The 15,425-nt window shown below is 59.1% G+C and overlaps 2 protein-coding genes across 2 annotated transcripts; one reads left to right on the top strand and one right to left on the bottom strand.

Moving 5' to 3' along the window:
• Positions 1-716: 716 nt before the first annotated feature.
• On the bottom strand, positions 717-3,589 carry GSTP1 (glutathione S-transferase pi 1). The gene is made up of 7 exons (XM_044261204.1): positions 3,513-3,589; positions 3,318-3,353; positions 2,753-2,859; positions 2,571-2,658; positions 1,338-1,441; positions 1,124-1,231; positions 717-969 (listed from the first exon to the last, which is right to left on the bottom strand). Coding segments are annotated over exons 1-7 (633 nt in total). The 5' UTR covers positions 3,514-3,589; the 3' UTR covers positions 717-780.
• Positions 3,590-10,935: 7,346 nt separating this feature from the next.
• On the top strand, positions 10,936-14,768 carry CABP2 (calcium binding protein 2). The gene is made up of 7 exons (XM_044261203.1): positions 10,936-10,992; positions 11,543-11,713; positions 12,338-12,368; positions 13,136-13,270; positions 13,770-13,879; positions 14,004-14,151; positions 14,743-14,768. The coding sequence occupies exons 1-7, from the start codon at positions 10,936-10,938 to the stop codon at positions 14,766-14,768; spliced, it is 678 nt and encodes a 225-aa protein (XP_044117138.1).
• The last annotated feature ends 657 nt before the right edge of the window (positions 14,769-15,425 follow it).

Below are 15,425 nucleotides of genomic sequence, written 5' to 3'. Positions count from 1 at the left end.
ACAGGGTAGCAAGAAGCCACCGGCAGGTTTGCGCTGGGAACACCAGGCATTCTGGAACTGTCCGACTCCACCTTGCTCCATGAGCGACGGGAGGTGCAGGTCAGCTAAGGGAGCCAAGTAGGAGGCAGCCACAGCTTTTCAGGACAGAGAGATGGGCTAGGACTGGACAGGTGGCGGGAGACTCCCACCGGCGGAGTTGAGGGGGATCGCCCATCCTCCCTTGGTCCCCAAATAGCTGGGCCACCAGAAGGTCTAGGCTTGCCTTCAGCCACATGCCCGCTGGGCCCTGCCGGCCGCCCCACACCAATCTGGGGGTGACCCCGGCTGCCACCCAAGAAATGAGCCACACTGACGCTCCTGCAAACCCTCCAAGGGTATGTGTTACTTCCCAGGGTCCACGTGGGCAACCACGCTGTGGCACTCTTGGATGTCAGCGACTGCCACACTCACGGCCGCCCCTCTCTCAGACCGACGGGCTTCCCTGGGTGGCTGCCGTCATGCGTGGTCCCAGCGAGGGCACCTCCCTCCTGCAGGCGGACCTCTGGGGTGCCTCCTTAAGGATCAGAGTCTCATCTTCCTGTCTGGACCTGGAACTACTCTGTGTAATTCTGTTCCAGGGCCCAGATGCCCAGCCTGACCCTCATCCTCCTGAGGCAGCCTGGGAAGGCGTACGGGGCCCCCTGCGCCCTCCAGCCCCTCAGGGACCACAGCACAGCTCTCCTCTCTCGGAGTTTATTCGTTCTAAAGGGCATCTGTTCTCCCAGGGGAGGCTGAGCAGGCTCATGTCTTCTGGGCTCCGTGGACAGGGCGGTTCACATGCTCAGGGGAGGCCAGGTAGGCCTTGAGCTTGGGCCGGGCACTGAGGCGTGCCACATAGGCCAAGAGCAGGGGGTGGGAGTCCAGGCAGCCGGGGGCCAGGACCTGGTGATTCAGCAACAGGTCCAGCAGATTGTAGTCGGCAAAGGAGATCTGCGGGGCCAAGACCGGAAGAGAGCTGGAGCAGCGCCAGAAGAGGCAGGGCCGCAGGGAGCCAGGACCCTGGCGGTTCGCCATGGCTCTCCTCTGGGCCTCAGTGTGCCCTTCTGAGAAATGGGCTCTGCCACGGGCCGGACCCAGCACTCACCTGGTCGCCCACAATGAAGGCCTGGCCCCCCTGGTTCTGGACCAGCAGGGTCTCAAAAGGCTTCAGGCGCTCCGGCAGCTCTTGAAAATACTTGGCCTTGCCCTCCTCCTGCAAAGGGCAGTGATCCAGTGGCAGCTCCCAGCACGCCTGGCCAGGGTGACTTCCCGGCCCCGGCCCCGGCCCCGGCCCAGAGCACCAGCCCGCCCCTGCTTACGTAGTTGTGGTGGATGAGCCGGCCACAGTGCCTGCGGACGTCCTCCACACCATCGTTCACCATGTCCACCAGCGCCGCCTCCCGCTGGTCTTTGCCGTACAGCCCTGGGGCAGCAGCCGGGCAGCGGGTCAGGCTCTGTCCAGGCCGGGGCTCCGCTGCTCCCCTCTCCCCCAAATGCGCACAGGTCTCAGGCTGGGGCAACCGGGTCCCCCGATTGGGAGGGGCCGCTCTGCCCAGCTCTGCTGCTCCCAACTGCGAAAGCTCAAGAGGAGGGGTGCCGCGGGGACTCAGTCCGTTGGGCAACCGACTCTTAATTTCAGCTTGGGCTGTGATCTGCGGGTCCTGGGATTGGGCCCTGCATCAGTGTGGGGTCTGTTTGGCCCGCCCCCTCCCTCTCTGCCCCCAACTACTTTCTCAAATAAATAAATAAAAGCTTTTTAAAAATGCGCAAGGGGACATGCCCAGCTGAGGACCATGTCCCTTCTTGGTCACATCCCAAGTCTTATCCCGAGACTCGGGAATTTCTTGACCAAATGGCCCCAAGGCCCCTCCCCCAGATCCGTCCCTCCACCCCCACCCCTGCAAGGGTGAATGAAGCCTCCCTTCTTCCCTGGGCCTGAGGGCAGCTGCTTGGGGAGCCCGGACGGAACTGGGCCAAGGACACTGGTGGGGCTGTGTGCAGTGCTGAGCAGCGTCACAGGGGCAAGAGGAAGCGGCAGGCCACAGCCGGAGGCCTTTCTCCTCCCACCTTGGGTCCTGCAGAAGTCAAGGCAGGCTTGGCCTGGGGGCCACCACGACTCCTCTGTCCCATTCCCTGATTGCCACGTCCCACTGGGACCCAGGGCTTGCCAAAAAAGAGGCAGCTCTTGCAGCCATGTTCCTACCACCATTGTAAGGAGGTCACAGGCTGGCTCACTGAGCACAGATTTTCTAGATTCAAGAGAGGCCAAAACAGGGGAACATGGGCAGGAGGTCCACTGTGAAGCCTGCAGCGGCCTGTTGCCTAGGCCGCACACTGCGGGGGCCGCAGCCTCCTCTGATTTGTCTTCCAAGAAATGGGCACACGCAACGCATCTGACACCATCTGGCTGGCAGAGCCCTCACGACCTGCCCTTCCTTCCCTTGGGATCATCTGGCCTGTCCTCTGGACCGGCGGAACTCTGGTTCTCAGGACATCCAAGGGGGACCCATCGGATACTCTGCAGGCTGCGCTGCCTGCAACTCTGAACTCACCAAAGGTGCGGCCCAGGTGTCGCAGGATGGCATTGGACTGGTACAGGGTGAGGTCTCCGTCCTGGAACTTAGGGAGCTGCCCGTACAGCTGGGGGGTGGGGCACAGCGCTGTCAGCCATGCTGCGCTTGGCTGCCCCCAACGGCCCAGCCCCTGCCCCCGCCCCCTCCGGGGGGTCACTCACACAGGAGGCCTTGAGCGGGCCCTGCAGCCAGGTCTCCTTGGTCACCACCTCCTCCTTCCAGCTCTGGCCCTGGTCCGCCAGCAGCATGCGCATGGCCTCGCAGCGGCCTGGGGGCGAGGGGAGAACGGGGTGGTGGGACACGTGCAGGGACCCCAGCCTCACAGCGCCCTGGGGAGGGGGGTCCAGAGTGTGGGGACGGGACAGAAACTCTAGCTTCTGAGTCTCCTGAGGAGATAAACCATGGGGAAACAGTGGCGACCACGGCCCCAGTGCCGTCCTGGAGAGGGAGACAGGGGCGGAGACCCCAACCCATGGTGCCCCGGGATGGGAACAGAGGCAGAGGGACAATGCAGCCAGGCCGGGCACCAAGAGGATGCCACCTCGGGAAAGCCGGACCTGGCCCCGCCCCCGCCGTCAAGGCTCCGCCCCCGCCCCACCGGCCCCGCCCCACGGCCCGGGACTCCTGGTCCTGTCTTCGGCCTCGGCTGGACCCCAGGGAGCAGCCTGAGCAGGCGGCCTGGCTCCACCCGTGCCCTTCGCCCTCCTGAAGGAGCAGGGGCCGCACCTCGGGTGGGGAAGTAGACGATGGTGTAGGGCGGCACTAGGAGAGACGGACAGGGGTGAAACAGGACCCCTCACGGAGCTGCACCGAGAAGGGGGTGGCTCAGCCAGGGTCCCGCCCCCCACCCCCACCCTTACCCCCACCCCCCACTCCCCATCCCCCATCCCCCACCCCAGGCCTGGTCCAGACCCTACTCACTAGCTAGCGGGGGAGTGGAAAAGCAAGTAGCAGGAAGTGGCGACGGGCCCAGTGACCTTATATTTATGGTTGTTCCCCAACCCCCCTCCCTTCTCGCCCCACCCAGGAATGCGCCGAGTCACCGAGCGGAGCTTGGCCCTGGGCAAGGCTGGGTGTGGCGGGGGCAGGGCCAGACGGGCTCACCCGCACCTCCGTGCCGCCTGTACCCTGCCTGAAGGGCACTGACTTCAGCATCGCACAGCCACTACCAGCATCCGGGCCACGCCCAAACCCGCAGGCTCAGGGCCCACGGAGGGCCAGGTCCGGGTCGCCAGCACTGGCACACAGTAGGTGCTCATTAAGTGCTTCTGGCACGAATGAATGCAATTCGATAGGCATATCCATTTTACACCTCTTCTCTCCAGAATAATAATTATGGCAAACCCTTAGGAGCCGAGGACTGTGCTGAGAACTGTATGTAGATTACCACCCTAGGACTTGGTATTGTTCTGATCCCCATTTTACAGAGGAGGAACTGAAGCACAGAGAGGTTAAGTGACTTTCTCGAGGTCACACAGCTGGGAAACAGTACTTTTACTATTCACTTTAAAAAGTTGTTAACCCTCAGTCTTTCTTCTGTAAAGCCTTGTCATCTCCAAACCATGTTTTGACTGAGTCTAAGTGCTAAGGCGCTCTTCAAATACCGATTGGACACGGGGATACGGGTGGCTGGAAAGATGGACTGAGTGGGCAGGACCTCCTGAGCCCGAGTGGGTTGTGTTCTTCCAGGCAGAGCCCGGTGCCTACCTCCCTGCAGGCCCACTGCTGAGACACCCCCAGCCCTCTTCTGGCTGCTTCTTCCTGGGTCGGGGCAGGGGTTGGGGGGTGTCTCAGTGGCTGCGGCAGTCCTTCGCGGGAACTGGAGCCTGACTGAACCGGACGTCTCTCAGCCAGGTTTTCCCGTCAGAGCCAGCAGGAACGAGGAAGGTATCTTCCCCTTCTAAAGCCTGGGGGGGGGGGACCCAAAACAGGCCTCATCAGGAGCATCACTCAACCTCCTTCAATCCACAGCTGCCTGGGGCCGGGAGGGGTGGGGGAGGTGGTGCCAGGGCTGGGTTCTATCCCTGACTCACAGCTGGAGGAACATCTGCCCGGCACTTAGCAGCTTACAAAGAGCTTTCACATAAATGGTCTCATTTCATCTCCACCACGTCCTGAGAGGGAGGGAGTCTTGTTCCCATTATACTGACGAGGACACCAAGGTTCACAGAGGTTCATTCACCTGCTCTGGCCTGGAACATGCATTGCCTCCCTTCGTGCACAAGCATCTAAGGCCTGGGAGACCCCTTCCTGCCTAGAGGGCCCGCCTCCTGCCGGCTCACCCCCCCCAGCGATTGTGCTCAAGTGCCCAGGGCCAGCTGTCCCCCTGCTCAGCCGGGCACTGTTCGACGGTGTTCTGGGGTCTGCGTTTACCCACAGTCCTCTGGCTCCCCAGGCAAAGCCCGTGGACTCTCTGGCCATCCCGGGGGCCTCCTCCTCTGGGATCCAGCAGCACAGTTTTTCCAGCCCCGGGGGGCCAGGAACTTCCCTGTGTCCATCCCCCACCTCGCGTCTTCGTGTATCTCAGCACCGGTCTCTGGCAGTTTTTTAAAATATAAACAAACCACTCTATTTTTCCTCGGATTTCAGCCTTATAAAGGGTACACTCGGCAGCTTTAATACATTGTGTTGTGCAGCCTTCATCACTACGCAGTCCCAGCACCTTTTCATCCCCCCCAAAACACCTGAACCCATGGGCAGTCCTGCTCTTATCCGCACTCATCTATTCTGTTGCTGTGGATTTGCCCACGCCGGGTATTGCATACAGCCGGAAACACACAGTCTGTGGCATTTAGGGTCTGGCTGCTTTCACGTGGCAGAATGTCTTTGAGGTTTATGCATGTCTTAGGGTGTAACTGGGGCGCCTGGGTGGCTCAGTTGGTTGAGCGTCTGCCTTTGGCTCAGGTCACGATCTCAGAGTCCTGGGATCAAGTCCCAAGTCTAACTCTCTGCTTGGTGGGGAGGCTGCTTCTCTCTGTCCGACTGTTCTGTTCTGACTCTCTCAAATAAATAAATACAATCTTTAAAACAAAACAGTGCATCATTCCTGTCTCCCGCGGAGGAGTATGTCGTGACACGGGCATGCACATCTTGTCCACCCGTTCCTGCACCGACGGACATCTGGGCTGTTTCACTTTGGGGCTCGTGTGAATCAGGCTGCTGTGAACACTTGTGTGCAAATTTTTGCATGAACTTAACGCTTTCAACTCCCTTGGGTACGTCCCCAGGGGTGGACGGCTGGGTCACACGGCAGCTCATTTTGAGGAAATGCCAAACTCTTTCCCAGAGTGGGTTTCATAAACCCGCCAGCAGCCTGTGAAGGCCCTCGCTTCTCCAAGTCTTCACCGACACTGCCACTGTCTGTCCTTTTCCCTTTAGTTATCCTGGTGCGTGTGGAGTGGCGTCTCCACGTGGTTCTGTGCGCCAAGGCTGGGGTGACTTGTGGGGAACAGGGAAGGGAGGGAGCCATTGTCTTTTGTCATCAGAATCACATCTCAGGGACACCTGGCTGGCTCAGTCGGTGGAGCACCGGAGTCTTGATCTCAGCATTATGAGTTCAAGCCCCACGTTGGGCGTGGAGCCTACTTAAATATTAATATTAATATCAATAAGAATTTTTTAAAGATTTTATTTATTTATTTGACACACAGAGATTACAAGTAGGCAGAGAGGAAGGCAGAGAGAGAGGAGGAAGCAGGCTCCCCACTGAGCAGAGAGCCCCACATGGGGCTCGAACCCAGGACCCAGAGATCATGACCCGAGCAGAAGGCAGAGGCTTTAACCCACTGAGCCACACAGGTGCCCCAATAATAATTTTTTAAAAAGAAGAAGGATCACCGCTCAGAATGGAGGAGATAGACACAAGGCTTCATTCACACTCTGGTTAGTCTCTATCAGGCTATGAGTGGGCTAGGCTTCATGGCAAACATCAGAATAGGAAAGATACGGTCTCCACTCTAATTGACTCTTCCAATGAAGAATATAAAGTCTTCCTCAGCAGTCCGTCCACCAGCCATCTGTCCATCTCCATCCTTCTCTGTCTGTCCATCTATCTCTCCCTCTATCTAATCGTCCGCCCATCCAAAAACCAAACATTTGGCCAGCAGCCCATCAGAACACCTACCTATTTGTCTACCCACCCATCTAGCTACCCATTTACCCACCCTGTCATCCTCCGCCTGTCCATCCATCCGTCCATCACCCAACCTTCTATCAGTGCAATCATCTACCCATCCATCTACCAACTATTTAACTACTAGCCTATCAAATCATCTACCCATCCTTCCATCCAGTCAGCTACCTATCCGTCCGTCCATCCATCCATCCATCCATCCATCTCTCTGTCAACCTATGTGGACTTCCTACACACTGGAGCCGGAGCTCCAGCTTGGCTATGGTGGGCTGGGCAAGTCAAGGGCATCGAAGCAAATACCGTAGAATGTTGTTCACTGAACACAAGTGAGGAAGGATTTCCAAGCCAGGCTTTCTCCACCTAGATACAAAGGCTTTGCTTCTTTTTTTTTTTAATTTTTTATTTTTTATAAACATATATTTTTGTCCCCAGGGGTACCTGGTGAATCGCCAGGTTTACACACTTCACAGCACTCACCAAAGCACATACCCTCCCCAATGTCCATAACCCCACCCCCCTTCTCCCAACCCCCCTCCCCCCAGCAACCCTCAGTTTGTTTTGTGAGATTAAGAGTCACTTATGGTTTGTCTCCCTCCCAATCCCATCTTGTTTCATTGATTCTTCTCCTACCCACTTAAGCCCCCATGTTGCATCACCACTTCCTCATATCAGGGAGATCATATGATAGTTGTCTTTCTCCGCTTGACTTATTTCGCTAAGCATGATATGCTCTAGTTCCATCCATGTTGTCGCAAATGGCAAGATTTCGTTTCTTTTGATGGCTGCATAGTATTCCGTTGTGTATATATACCACCTCTTCTTGATCCATTCATCTGTTGATGGACATCTAGGTTCTTTCCATAGTTTGGCTATTGTGGACATTGCTGCTATGAACATTCGGGTGCATGTGCCCCTTCGGATCACTAAGGCTTTGCTTCTTGACTGAAAACACTTTTATCCACTCTACCCTGACCACTTAACGCCCCCACTACTTTGGCTTATGCTTTGGGGCACACGTTTCTCCCACTTCCCACCTTCTTAGATGGTCCTTTGGACATAGGATCATTCGTCACACGTGGAATCCACGATTTTTCTGAGCCCTTCTTATGTGCCAGGAAACTTCTAGGTCCTTCACTTAATTTTCACAAAGGTACCAGGAGGCCTCGGTCAACATCCATTTTCCAGATAAGGAAACTGAGGCTCAGAGAGGGGAACTACCTCGCTGAGCGCCACATAGTGAGCACACAGGGAAACCCTGGCCTATAGACCTTCTAGAAGACCTTGCAGAAAATGCTAAAATTCCCGTGTCTGAAGGATTTTGCAGTGCTACCTGGGATGTACTGCCCTTCTGGACTCCAGGAGGAGGCAAGACCTTGACGGCAGAGGGTGACGGTTGCAGGCTGCGGAAGGCTGAACCTTCAAGGGGTCAACTTGAGCGTCTCAAGGAGCCCTTCCCACCCTTTACCACCTGGCCGGCGTCTGCTCACCTCTGAATCCTGACCTTTCCTCAGATCCCCTGCCCTGCTCAGGGCTGTGTGGGGACTGTTCCCTCCTCTGCCCACTGGCCACCCTTCCCTCTGGCTGGTCACTCCCACCATCCTTCCGGTCTTGGCGCCCACGCCATGTCCTCAGCGCCCCCAGTCACAGCAAGGTCGCCTTCTCCTCTCAAGAGCCTGTCCCATCGTCATCCTGGGCTTGCTGAATGTGCATCTGCCCCCAGCTGGAAGGTTCCAGGAGGCAGGGACTGGAACACCCAGGAAGGCGATGTAGGTACTCCTCGACGCTTGATGAAGACACAGCCCCTCTGAAATTTTCTCCGGCCTCTTGCCACCCATACCCTCTCCAGGAGCTACTGACCTCTGCCTCCCTCCTGGGCGCCTCTCCCTAATATACTCTGCTGGATGCAGGGGCCTGGAACATTCCACATTCACAGTTGATCCCCGCCAGGGTCCCAGCACTCACCCAGGGCTGAGCACGGGTCAAACCCTAAAAGGCTGCCCCTCTCTTCTCCACGAAGCCCCCGTCGCCTGGGCCAGTGCTCCCAAGCACCTGGAGACTGTCTGTGGCCCTTTTCTGAGTTCATTGTGCCTGAAAGCAGGACCCTCAGGACAGACCCAGTCTGTACAGGCCCTGAGGCTCGGTCCCAAGTGGCCTCAGATGTCTGCAAAAGGAACACATGAATGGGTGGCCGCTCGTGTGGCTGAGGGAGGCCAGAGCCACCAGCTCGGGTGGCAGGTGTCTGGCGGGATCTGTTTCCCTCGGACAAAGGCTGGTGCGGGGGGCAGGTGAATAAATCATGAGGGGCCTGGAGCAGGGCGGGGGTAGGACAACTGACCTCATTGTGGGAGGTGAAGACCAGGCTGCTGGGCAGTAAGAGGGCTGGGGACACAACAAGGGGGCACGAGAGGCCGGGGGGGGGTGCCTGGCCCACCCCCACATTTCTCCCTGAAGGAGGTTGGAGGTCAGCAGAAGGTAGGTGGGAGATGCTGGCGGAAGGCGAGGAGGTGGGGGGAGTCCAGAGCTATCCTGGGGCTCTGCGTGGGAAGAAGGGGGTATGTCTGGGGGCAGGCGCAGGTTGGGGGGGCTGTCTTTCCAGAATCTGGGAGTCATCTGGGAGGGGGTGTTGGTGGGGAGAATGGAAAGAGCAGGGGTGGACAGACAGAAAGACGGACAGACCAGTGTGAGAGAGATTTTTATGCCATGGAGGGAATGACAGGTGGGCAAGAATGGTCAGAGAGACCCGCAGACACAGCTGGACAGATGTCAGCAGGGGGAGGCAAGGGGATGCAAGTGGGAGAGCCACAGAGAGCCAGACGCAGAGCTGAGGGGGCCGAGAGGGGCAGTGAGCGAGAAAACAACGGGGAAGGCAGTGTGGGGGTGCAGACACCAGGAGTCGAAGAGGCCAGGTGGCCAGGGGTCTGCACGGGTGACGCGGGGGCGGGGCCCAGGGCTCAGTCTGTGGCCAGCGCGGGGCTGGAGGCTAGTGGGTTGGGGGAGGGGCCGTGTAAGCAGCATGGGGAGCGAGAAGAGCTGTGGGATGGGGGCCCTGGGCCTGTGGAGAGAGGATCCGGGGAAATGAGTAGCAGGGACCCTGGGGGGACCCCACCCACAGCTGCCCACTGAGCCACCCTCCCACAGGCACGGGGCAACCAGAGTGCGACCAGGAGGTACCACGCGCTTGTGTCCATGGCCCTTCCCCAGGGCCAAGCAGATGGCTGTCTCCCCGCGGGGGACCCCAGCCCCTCGGAGGGCACCCCAGGGCCCAGCCAGGCTCCCGCCAGTCCAGCAGCCACCAGGAGGCGGGCACTCCTCAGGGAGCTGGAGGCCCAGGTGCAGGCAGCCTATGGGCAGGTAAAGGGGACAGGGCTGTGGGGCATGTCTCCAACTGAGGGCACCCCGAGGGAACAGCAGGACCCCACACCCCATCAGACAGACCCAGGGCAGAACTCAGGGAGGAGACCCCGGACGTGCCTTTTGACAGAGGGCTCAGTGAGTCTGCCAGCTGCCCAGGAGGCTGGTGTCTCTCCCCACCTCGGCCCTCACCGAGCCCTGCATCCAGTCTGTGGCCCCCAGGGCTGGCCCCTTTCCACCCTTCCCCTGAGCACAAGGGCCAGGGCAGGGGCGCGGAGGGTGGGATGCTGGCCAGGGGCTCCGAGGTGAGAGCCACGGTCCTGGCAGGGAGAGGCAGCAGCGTCCTGGGCCCGGCCAAGATTGCCTCCTCTCAGGACGGGGAGTAGCGGGGAGAGTCTGCCAAGTTCTAAGCACCATTCTGGGGCGAGAGGTATCCCAGCCCTGCCCAGCACACCAAGCACCTGGTTTCTTCCTCCCAGGTCCAGGAGCTGCTTCTGAAGGCATTAAATCTCTTCCGACTGGGGGAGCTCAGGGGTAGGGTCTGGAGGCGAAAGCGCTAGAGGGGGTTTCTGGAAGACCCTCCGGAGTGAGCACAGGGAAGCTGTGCCTTCCAGGGGGCCTTGGGTCCTGAGTGGCCCCCCTCACCAGCAGAGATGCTCAGAGATAATCCTGGATTAGGACCCAAGCCCCCGTGCCCAGGGCTCCCCGCCTGCCCACTCGCTCCCAATCTTCCCCACAAAACCCTAGGAAAATCCCCTGCAGTGTCCCCAGACTCTCACTGGGAGCAGCCGGAGGCTGGCAGGAGCCCACAGCACCCGCTGAGGCCTGGGCCTGGGCTGCCCCCAGGACTCCAGGTTTGGCATGGTTCAGGAGCCCATGGGAAACTGTGCCAAGCGGCCTCGACACCGGGGGCCTAAGGTAGGACGGCTAAGGGGGAGAAGCCAAGGCCAGGAGGCTGGGCTGTAGCCTGGGAGGGTCAGGTGGGGTGGGCAGAGCCCGGAGGGAGGGCTGGGCTGGGGTTAGAGAGAGACCATGGCAGGGGGATGGAGGGGTTGGATCCCACGGCCCTGGGCCAATCAAGATTTTCCCTGGGAAGGCCCCAGACTCTAGCCCCTCCCATGGACCAGTGGGCCTTCCCTGCCAACCTCATGCAGGGCCCCCCAGGCGCCCACCCAGCTGCCTGTGCCTGCTGCTGTCCCTGCTCTCCGCTGGTCAGAGATGGGAGACGCAGCGTTTGAGCTCAAGGTCCCATTCTGCCACTGGCTTTCTAAGTGACCTTAGCCCGGTCCCTTCCTTTTCGGGGGGACCTCGGGTAGTCCAACTGAACAGTAAGGGGACGGACCCTTCCAGCCTAGAGCGTTGATGGGTGAGAGCCCTCACTGTCCTGTACTGGGCTCCAGAGATGGGAGAGGCTGGTCAATGAGAGCGGAGGGGCCGCTACCCCAGCTCACAGCTGGCTTTGCTGCAGGACCACTGGCAGCGGCCCAGCTCCCCCCCAGGGGGCTCCCGCTGCGGCCCCAGCCCCAGCCCTGAGGAGCAGGGGGGCCCAGGGCCGGGTATCCAGGGCTACTCGGTTCTCAACAGCCTGGTGGGGCCCGCCTGCGTCTTCCTGCGGCCCAGCATCGCGGCCACCCAGCTCGTATGTACGGCAGCCCCTGTCTTTGCCTCCTCTCTGCCTCTCCTTGAATAATGGGAAGAGGATGGAGTGGGGTCTTTGGAGCAAAGGCACCCAGATCCAGGGGGTGGGGCAAGGAAAAGTGGAGACACAGAAACAAGATCAAACAGGGGGGAAGACCCAGGGAGACATGCCAGGAAAGAGAGAGGGGAGGACAGAGAGAGCCCCAGAGAGCCCCAGAGACAGCCACCAAGGGGGTGGGCAGGGAGGCAGCTGGGCATTCAGGAGAGGAACAGAGAGAGAACAAGAGACATACAGTGACACTGAGGTCCCCGAGGCCAAGTCAGAGGTTCTGCCCGACTCCAGATCCACTTCCGGCACACCCTACAAGTTGGTGGGGGCAGGAGGTGGGCCCCGGGAAAGATCTGGGCAGGGGGCAGGGAAGGGGGTGGCCCAACACACCCAAGTCAGTCAGCAGAAATGGGTAGGAGCAGGTCTGAGCAGTATCAGACAGACACAGGCCCTGCCCGTTCCGTTGGGGGTGCCGAGTGGGGGTCCCCAAAGAACGAGAGGAAGGGGTGCGGGTGCCTGGGTGGTCCAGGGAATTCTTAACCTCTCTGTGCAAACCGCCCTCTCCCCCTGCCCCAGGACCGGGAGCTGCGGCCAGAGGAGATCGAAGGTAAAGGGTCTGGAAAAGACTGAAGTGTCCAGAAGGGTGGCCATAGGCGGGGCCTCAGCTGGTCTCTAGGAGGAACTAGGGGCAAGGAGGAGGCTGCGGGAGATCGAAGAGATGGGGGCCAGACTGAACGGAGAGGGGCTGACAGAGCCCAGAGCTGCCCGTTCCCAATCTCAGCTGCCAGGCGGGTCAAGGGCCCTTTTTATATTTGTTCATTCAGCAAATACCTCCTGGGTGCCTACCATGTGCTTAGCCCTGTGCGGGGAGCACTGGGGAAGGGGCGAACTGGACAGAGGCAGCCCATGTCCTCCGGGGACAGATGTCGATAAGTCAACTATGAGTACAAATGGTGCTAAGTGATCTCAAGAAAATGAACAAATGGGCTGAAGGGGACTCAATGTAGAGGGAAGACTTCCTTGAGTAGGTGACGTAAGGACCAGAAGAGGGTAGAAGGTTCCAGAACGTGAACTCCGTGAGGTCAGGGATTGTTTCCTTTTCTTTCCCTTCCCTCTCTCTCCTTCCCTCCCTCGCTCTCTCCCTCCCTGCCTTCCTTCCTGCCATATCCCAGTACCTAGAGCAGAGCTTGGCCCATAGTAGATGCTCCTTAAATATTTGAATTAAATAACATAACATGAGCCAAGACACCGAAATGGCAGAGGAACTGATGTTTACAAGGAGGAAGTGATTAGACCAAAGGAAGAAGGGTGTGCTGGTCCAGGCTGGGGCTCAGGGGGACGTGTGGGGGGTGCTGACCCCGCCCTGCCCGGCAGAGCTGCAAGTGGCCTTCCAGGAGTTTGACCGAGACCAGGACGGCTACATCGGCTACCGGGAGCTGGGCGCCTGCATGAGGACGCTGGGCTACATGCCCACCGAGATGGAGCTCATCGAGATTTCACAGCAAATCAGTATGTGCCTCAGACGTGCCCCACCCACCCCCAGTTCTCTAGAGGCCATGGCCATGGCCATGGCTTGAGCGGCTGGGCAGCCCGGGGAACGTGCCCACCCAGGTCGCCCCCAGACCCCGGGCCCCTGCTCCTTCCCAAGGCACTCTCTCTGCCTCTGAAGAGTCTCCCCACCCCCGGCAAGATGGGCAGGGCAAGGACGATTATTCCCATTTTTGAGATGAGGAAACTGAGGCTTTGGAAGCTTAAGTGGCTTAGCTAAGGTCCCAGAGCCAGGTCATTGGAGTGAGGACTTAAACCCGGTCAAAAGTCTTCAGGAAAAGTAGGAAAAGCCACCAGAAAACACAGATGACCCAGCCTGCCCTCCCCCCACCACCACCACGAGAGGGAAGGGCCCACTTACTGGGGCAGTGGACAGGGACAGAGGCCAGGAGAGGCGAGCAGGGGAGGGGCTGGGCAGGGGTCCCTGATGGCTGGGGTCTCCGATGGGCATGGCCCCCAGGTGGCGGAAAGGTGGACTTTGAAGACTTTGTGGAGCTGATGGGCCCCAAGCTGCTGGCAGAGACAGCGGACATGATCGGGGTCAGGGAGCTACGGGACGCTTTTCGGGAGGTGCGGCCACTGGGGCTGAAGGGCAGTGGGGTGGGGGTGGGGGGCTGTGGGTCTGCTGCGAGTGAAGGCCAAGTGAATGAATGATTCGGTTGGGGACTCAATGCCACGACCAATGCCATCACAGTTTGACACCAACGGGGACGGCTGCATCAGCTTGGCTGAGCTGCGGGCAGCCCTCAAGGCCCTGCTGGGGGAGCGCCTCAGCCAGCGGGAGGTGGACGAGATCCTCCACGACATTGACCTCAATGGGGACGGCCTGGTGGACTTCGAAGGTACCACCCACCGCCCTCCATGCTTAGTGCCACGCACTCTGGGAGGTTTCTAACAGACAGGAAAGAATAAAAAGAACATTGTCATTGCGTGCCAGACCCTGGGATGAGCAGCCTATGTCCTCTCCCCATGAGTAGGACAACAAAGTCAATTCTTAGCAAAGTGTGAGTGCTTAGTGAAAGTTGTGGATGGAACCAAGATGTGGAGCCAGGCAAGCTGACCAGAACCCAGTTCTCCCTCTATGCTGGATTCCCACAGGGCGAAAACAAGGGTTAGACACTAACAGGAAGCCAAGGAAAATTAGCATGTAGAAATTCTCCATAGTAGGCCCCAAAGTTGTTCCTGAGCTTCCTAGCAGCCAAAGCAAAGAGGAAAATGGGTTTAGTTTCAAGGGTTTTGTCTTTTCTGTTTTTTGTTTTCCCCATAAAACAAAGCCCCTCTTCTTAGCCCCAAGGCCTACTCCCTACCAGATTCAGAAGACTCCCTTGCAGACCCTGTCCTGGACGGCACTCCCTCCCACTTCAAAGTCAGTATATTCTCACAGCTATTGGGCTCCCGAGAGCAGACCTGCAACCTTGGCTTTGTCCCGGCAGAGTTTGTGCGAATGATGTCTCGCTGAGCTATCTGGGCAGAGAAGCTGGAGGCAGCAGACAGGAACTTGGGACCACAGCCGGGAAGCCCACCGCCTCCAATGGCCCTCCTCCGCCCCTCCTTCCCCCTGCCTGTGTGTCCTCATCTCCATCAAGACCCCATGCCCGTCCCTGTCTAACAATAAAGTATTTTGGGGCCTTGGGAGATGGCTTTTACCTCTCACTGGTATATCCTGCAGGACCTGGTCTTTGGTCCCCAGAAGTTAAGTCCTGGGCTGGGAGGCCCCTCGACTGTGAACTCCACCGTGGGCAGGGGCCCCATCTGGATCCTGGGCCCATCAGAGAGCAAGTGTCAGGAGACGTCCCTAGAGGAGGAAGCGCCCCCTGCTTCTCCCGGAGCTGGGATGCGTTGGGCCCCTCCTCCTGTAAAAAGGCCCAGGGTTACACATGCCCTAGCGCGTGCGGCCAGATTTTTCTTCCCAAGATGTGACTTGCGTTGTGTCACACTTCTGCTCCGGAACTGGCCACAACCCACCACCCCCATGGTCCCCAGGTTAATCCAGCTCCTGCTCCCGGCACCAGAAGGCTCTGGGAGGACGAGGGCTCACGTGGAGTCACACGGATTAGGATGAAGTAGAGGCGGGTCTTAAACCCTGGCTCCAGGGCCGGCAGGACAGGGTGGCTCC

This window comes from Neovison vison, chromosome 7 (genome assembly GCF_020171115.1).
Source record: "Neovison vison isolate M4711 chromosome 7, ASM_NN_V1, whole genome shotgun sequence".
NCBI lineage: Eukaryota > Metazoa > Chordata > Mammalia > Carnivora > Mustelidae > Neogale > Neogale vison.
The sequence above is the reverse complement of the archived record's forward strand: the minus strand, read 5'-3'. Positions and strand labels throughout refer to the sequence as shown.

Excerpts from the sequence above, each read along its gene's own strand:
- GSTP1 (XM_044261204.1), bottom strand. Across the intron at positions 2,659-2,752 it reads GCCCGCTCAAGGCCTCCTGT|CTGTACGGGCAGCTCCCTAA; the intron begins GTGAGTGACCCC and ends CCCACCCCCCAG. Across the intron at positions 970-1,123 it reads CCTTCATTGTGGGCGACCAG|ATCTCCTTTGCCGACTACAA; the intron begins GTGAGTGCTGGG and ends TTGGCCCCGCAG.
- CABP2 (XM_044261203.1), top strand. The coding sequence starts at position 10,936 with ATGGTTCAGGAGCCCATGGGAAACTGTGCCAAGCGGCCTCGACACCGG. Across the intron at positions 10,993-11,542 it reads CTCGACACCGGGGGCCTAAG|GACCACTGGCAGCGGCCCAG; the intron begins GTAGGACGGCTA and ends GCTTTGCTGCAG. Across the intron at positions 14,152-14,742 it reads CGGCCTGGTGGACTTCGAAG|AGTTTGTGCGAATGATGTCT; the intron begins GTACCACCCACC and ends TTGTCCCGGCAG.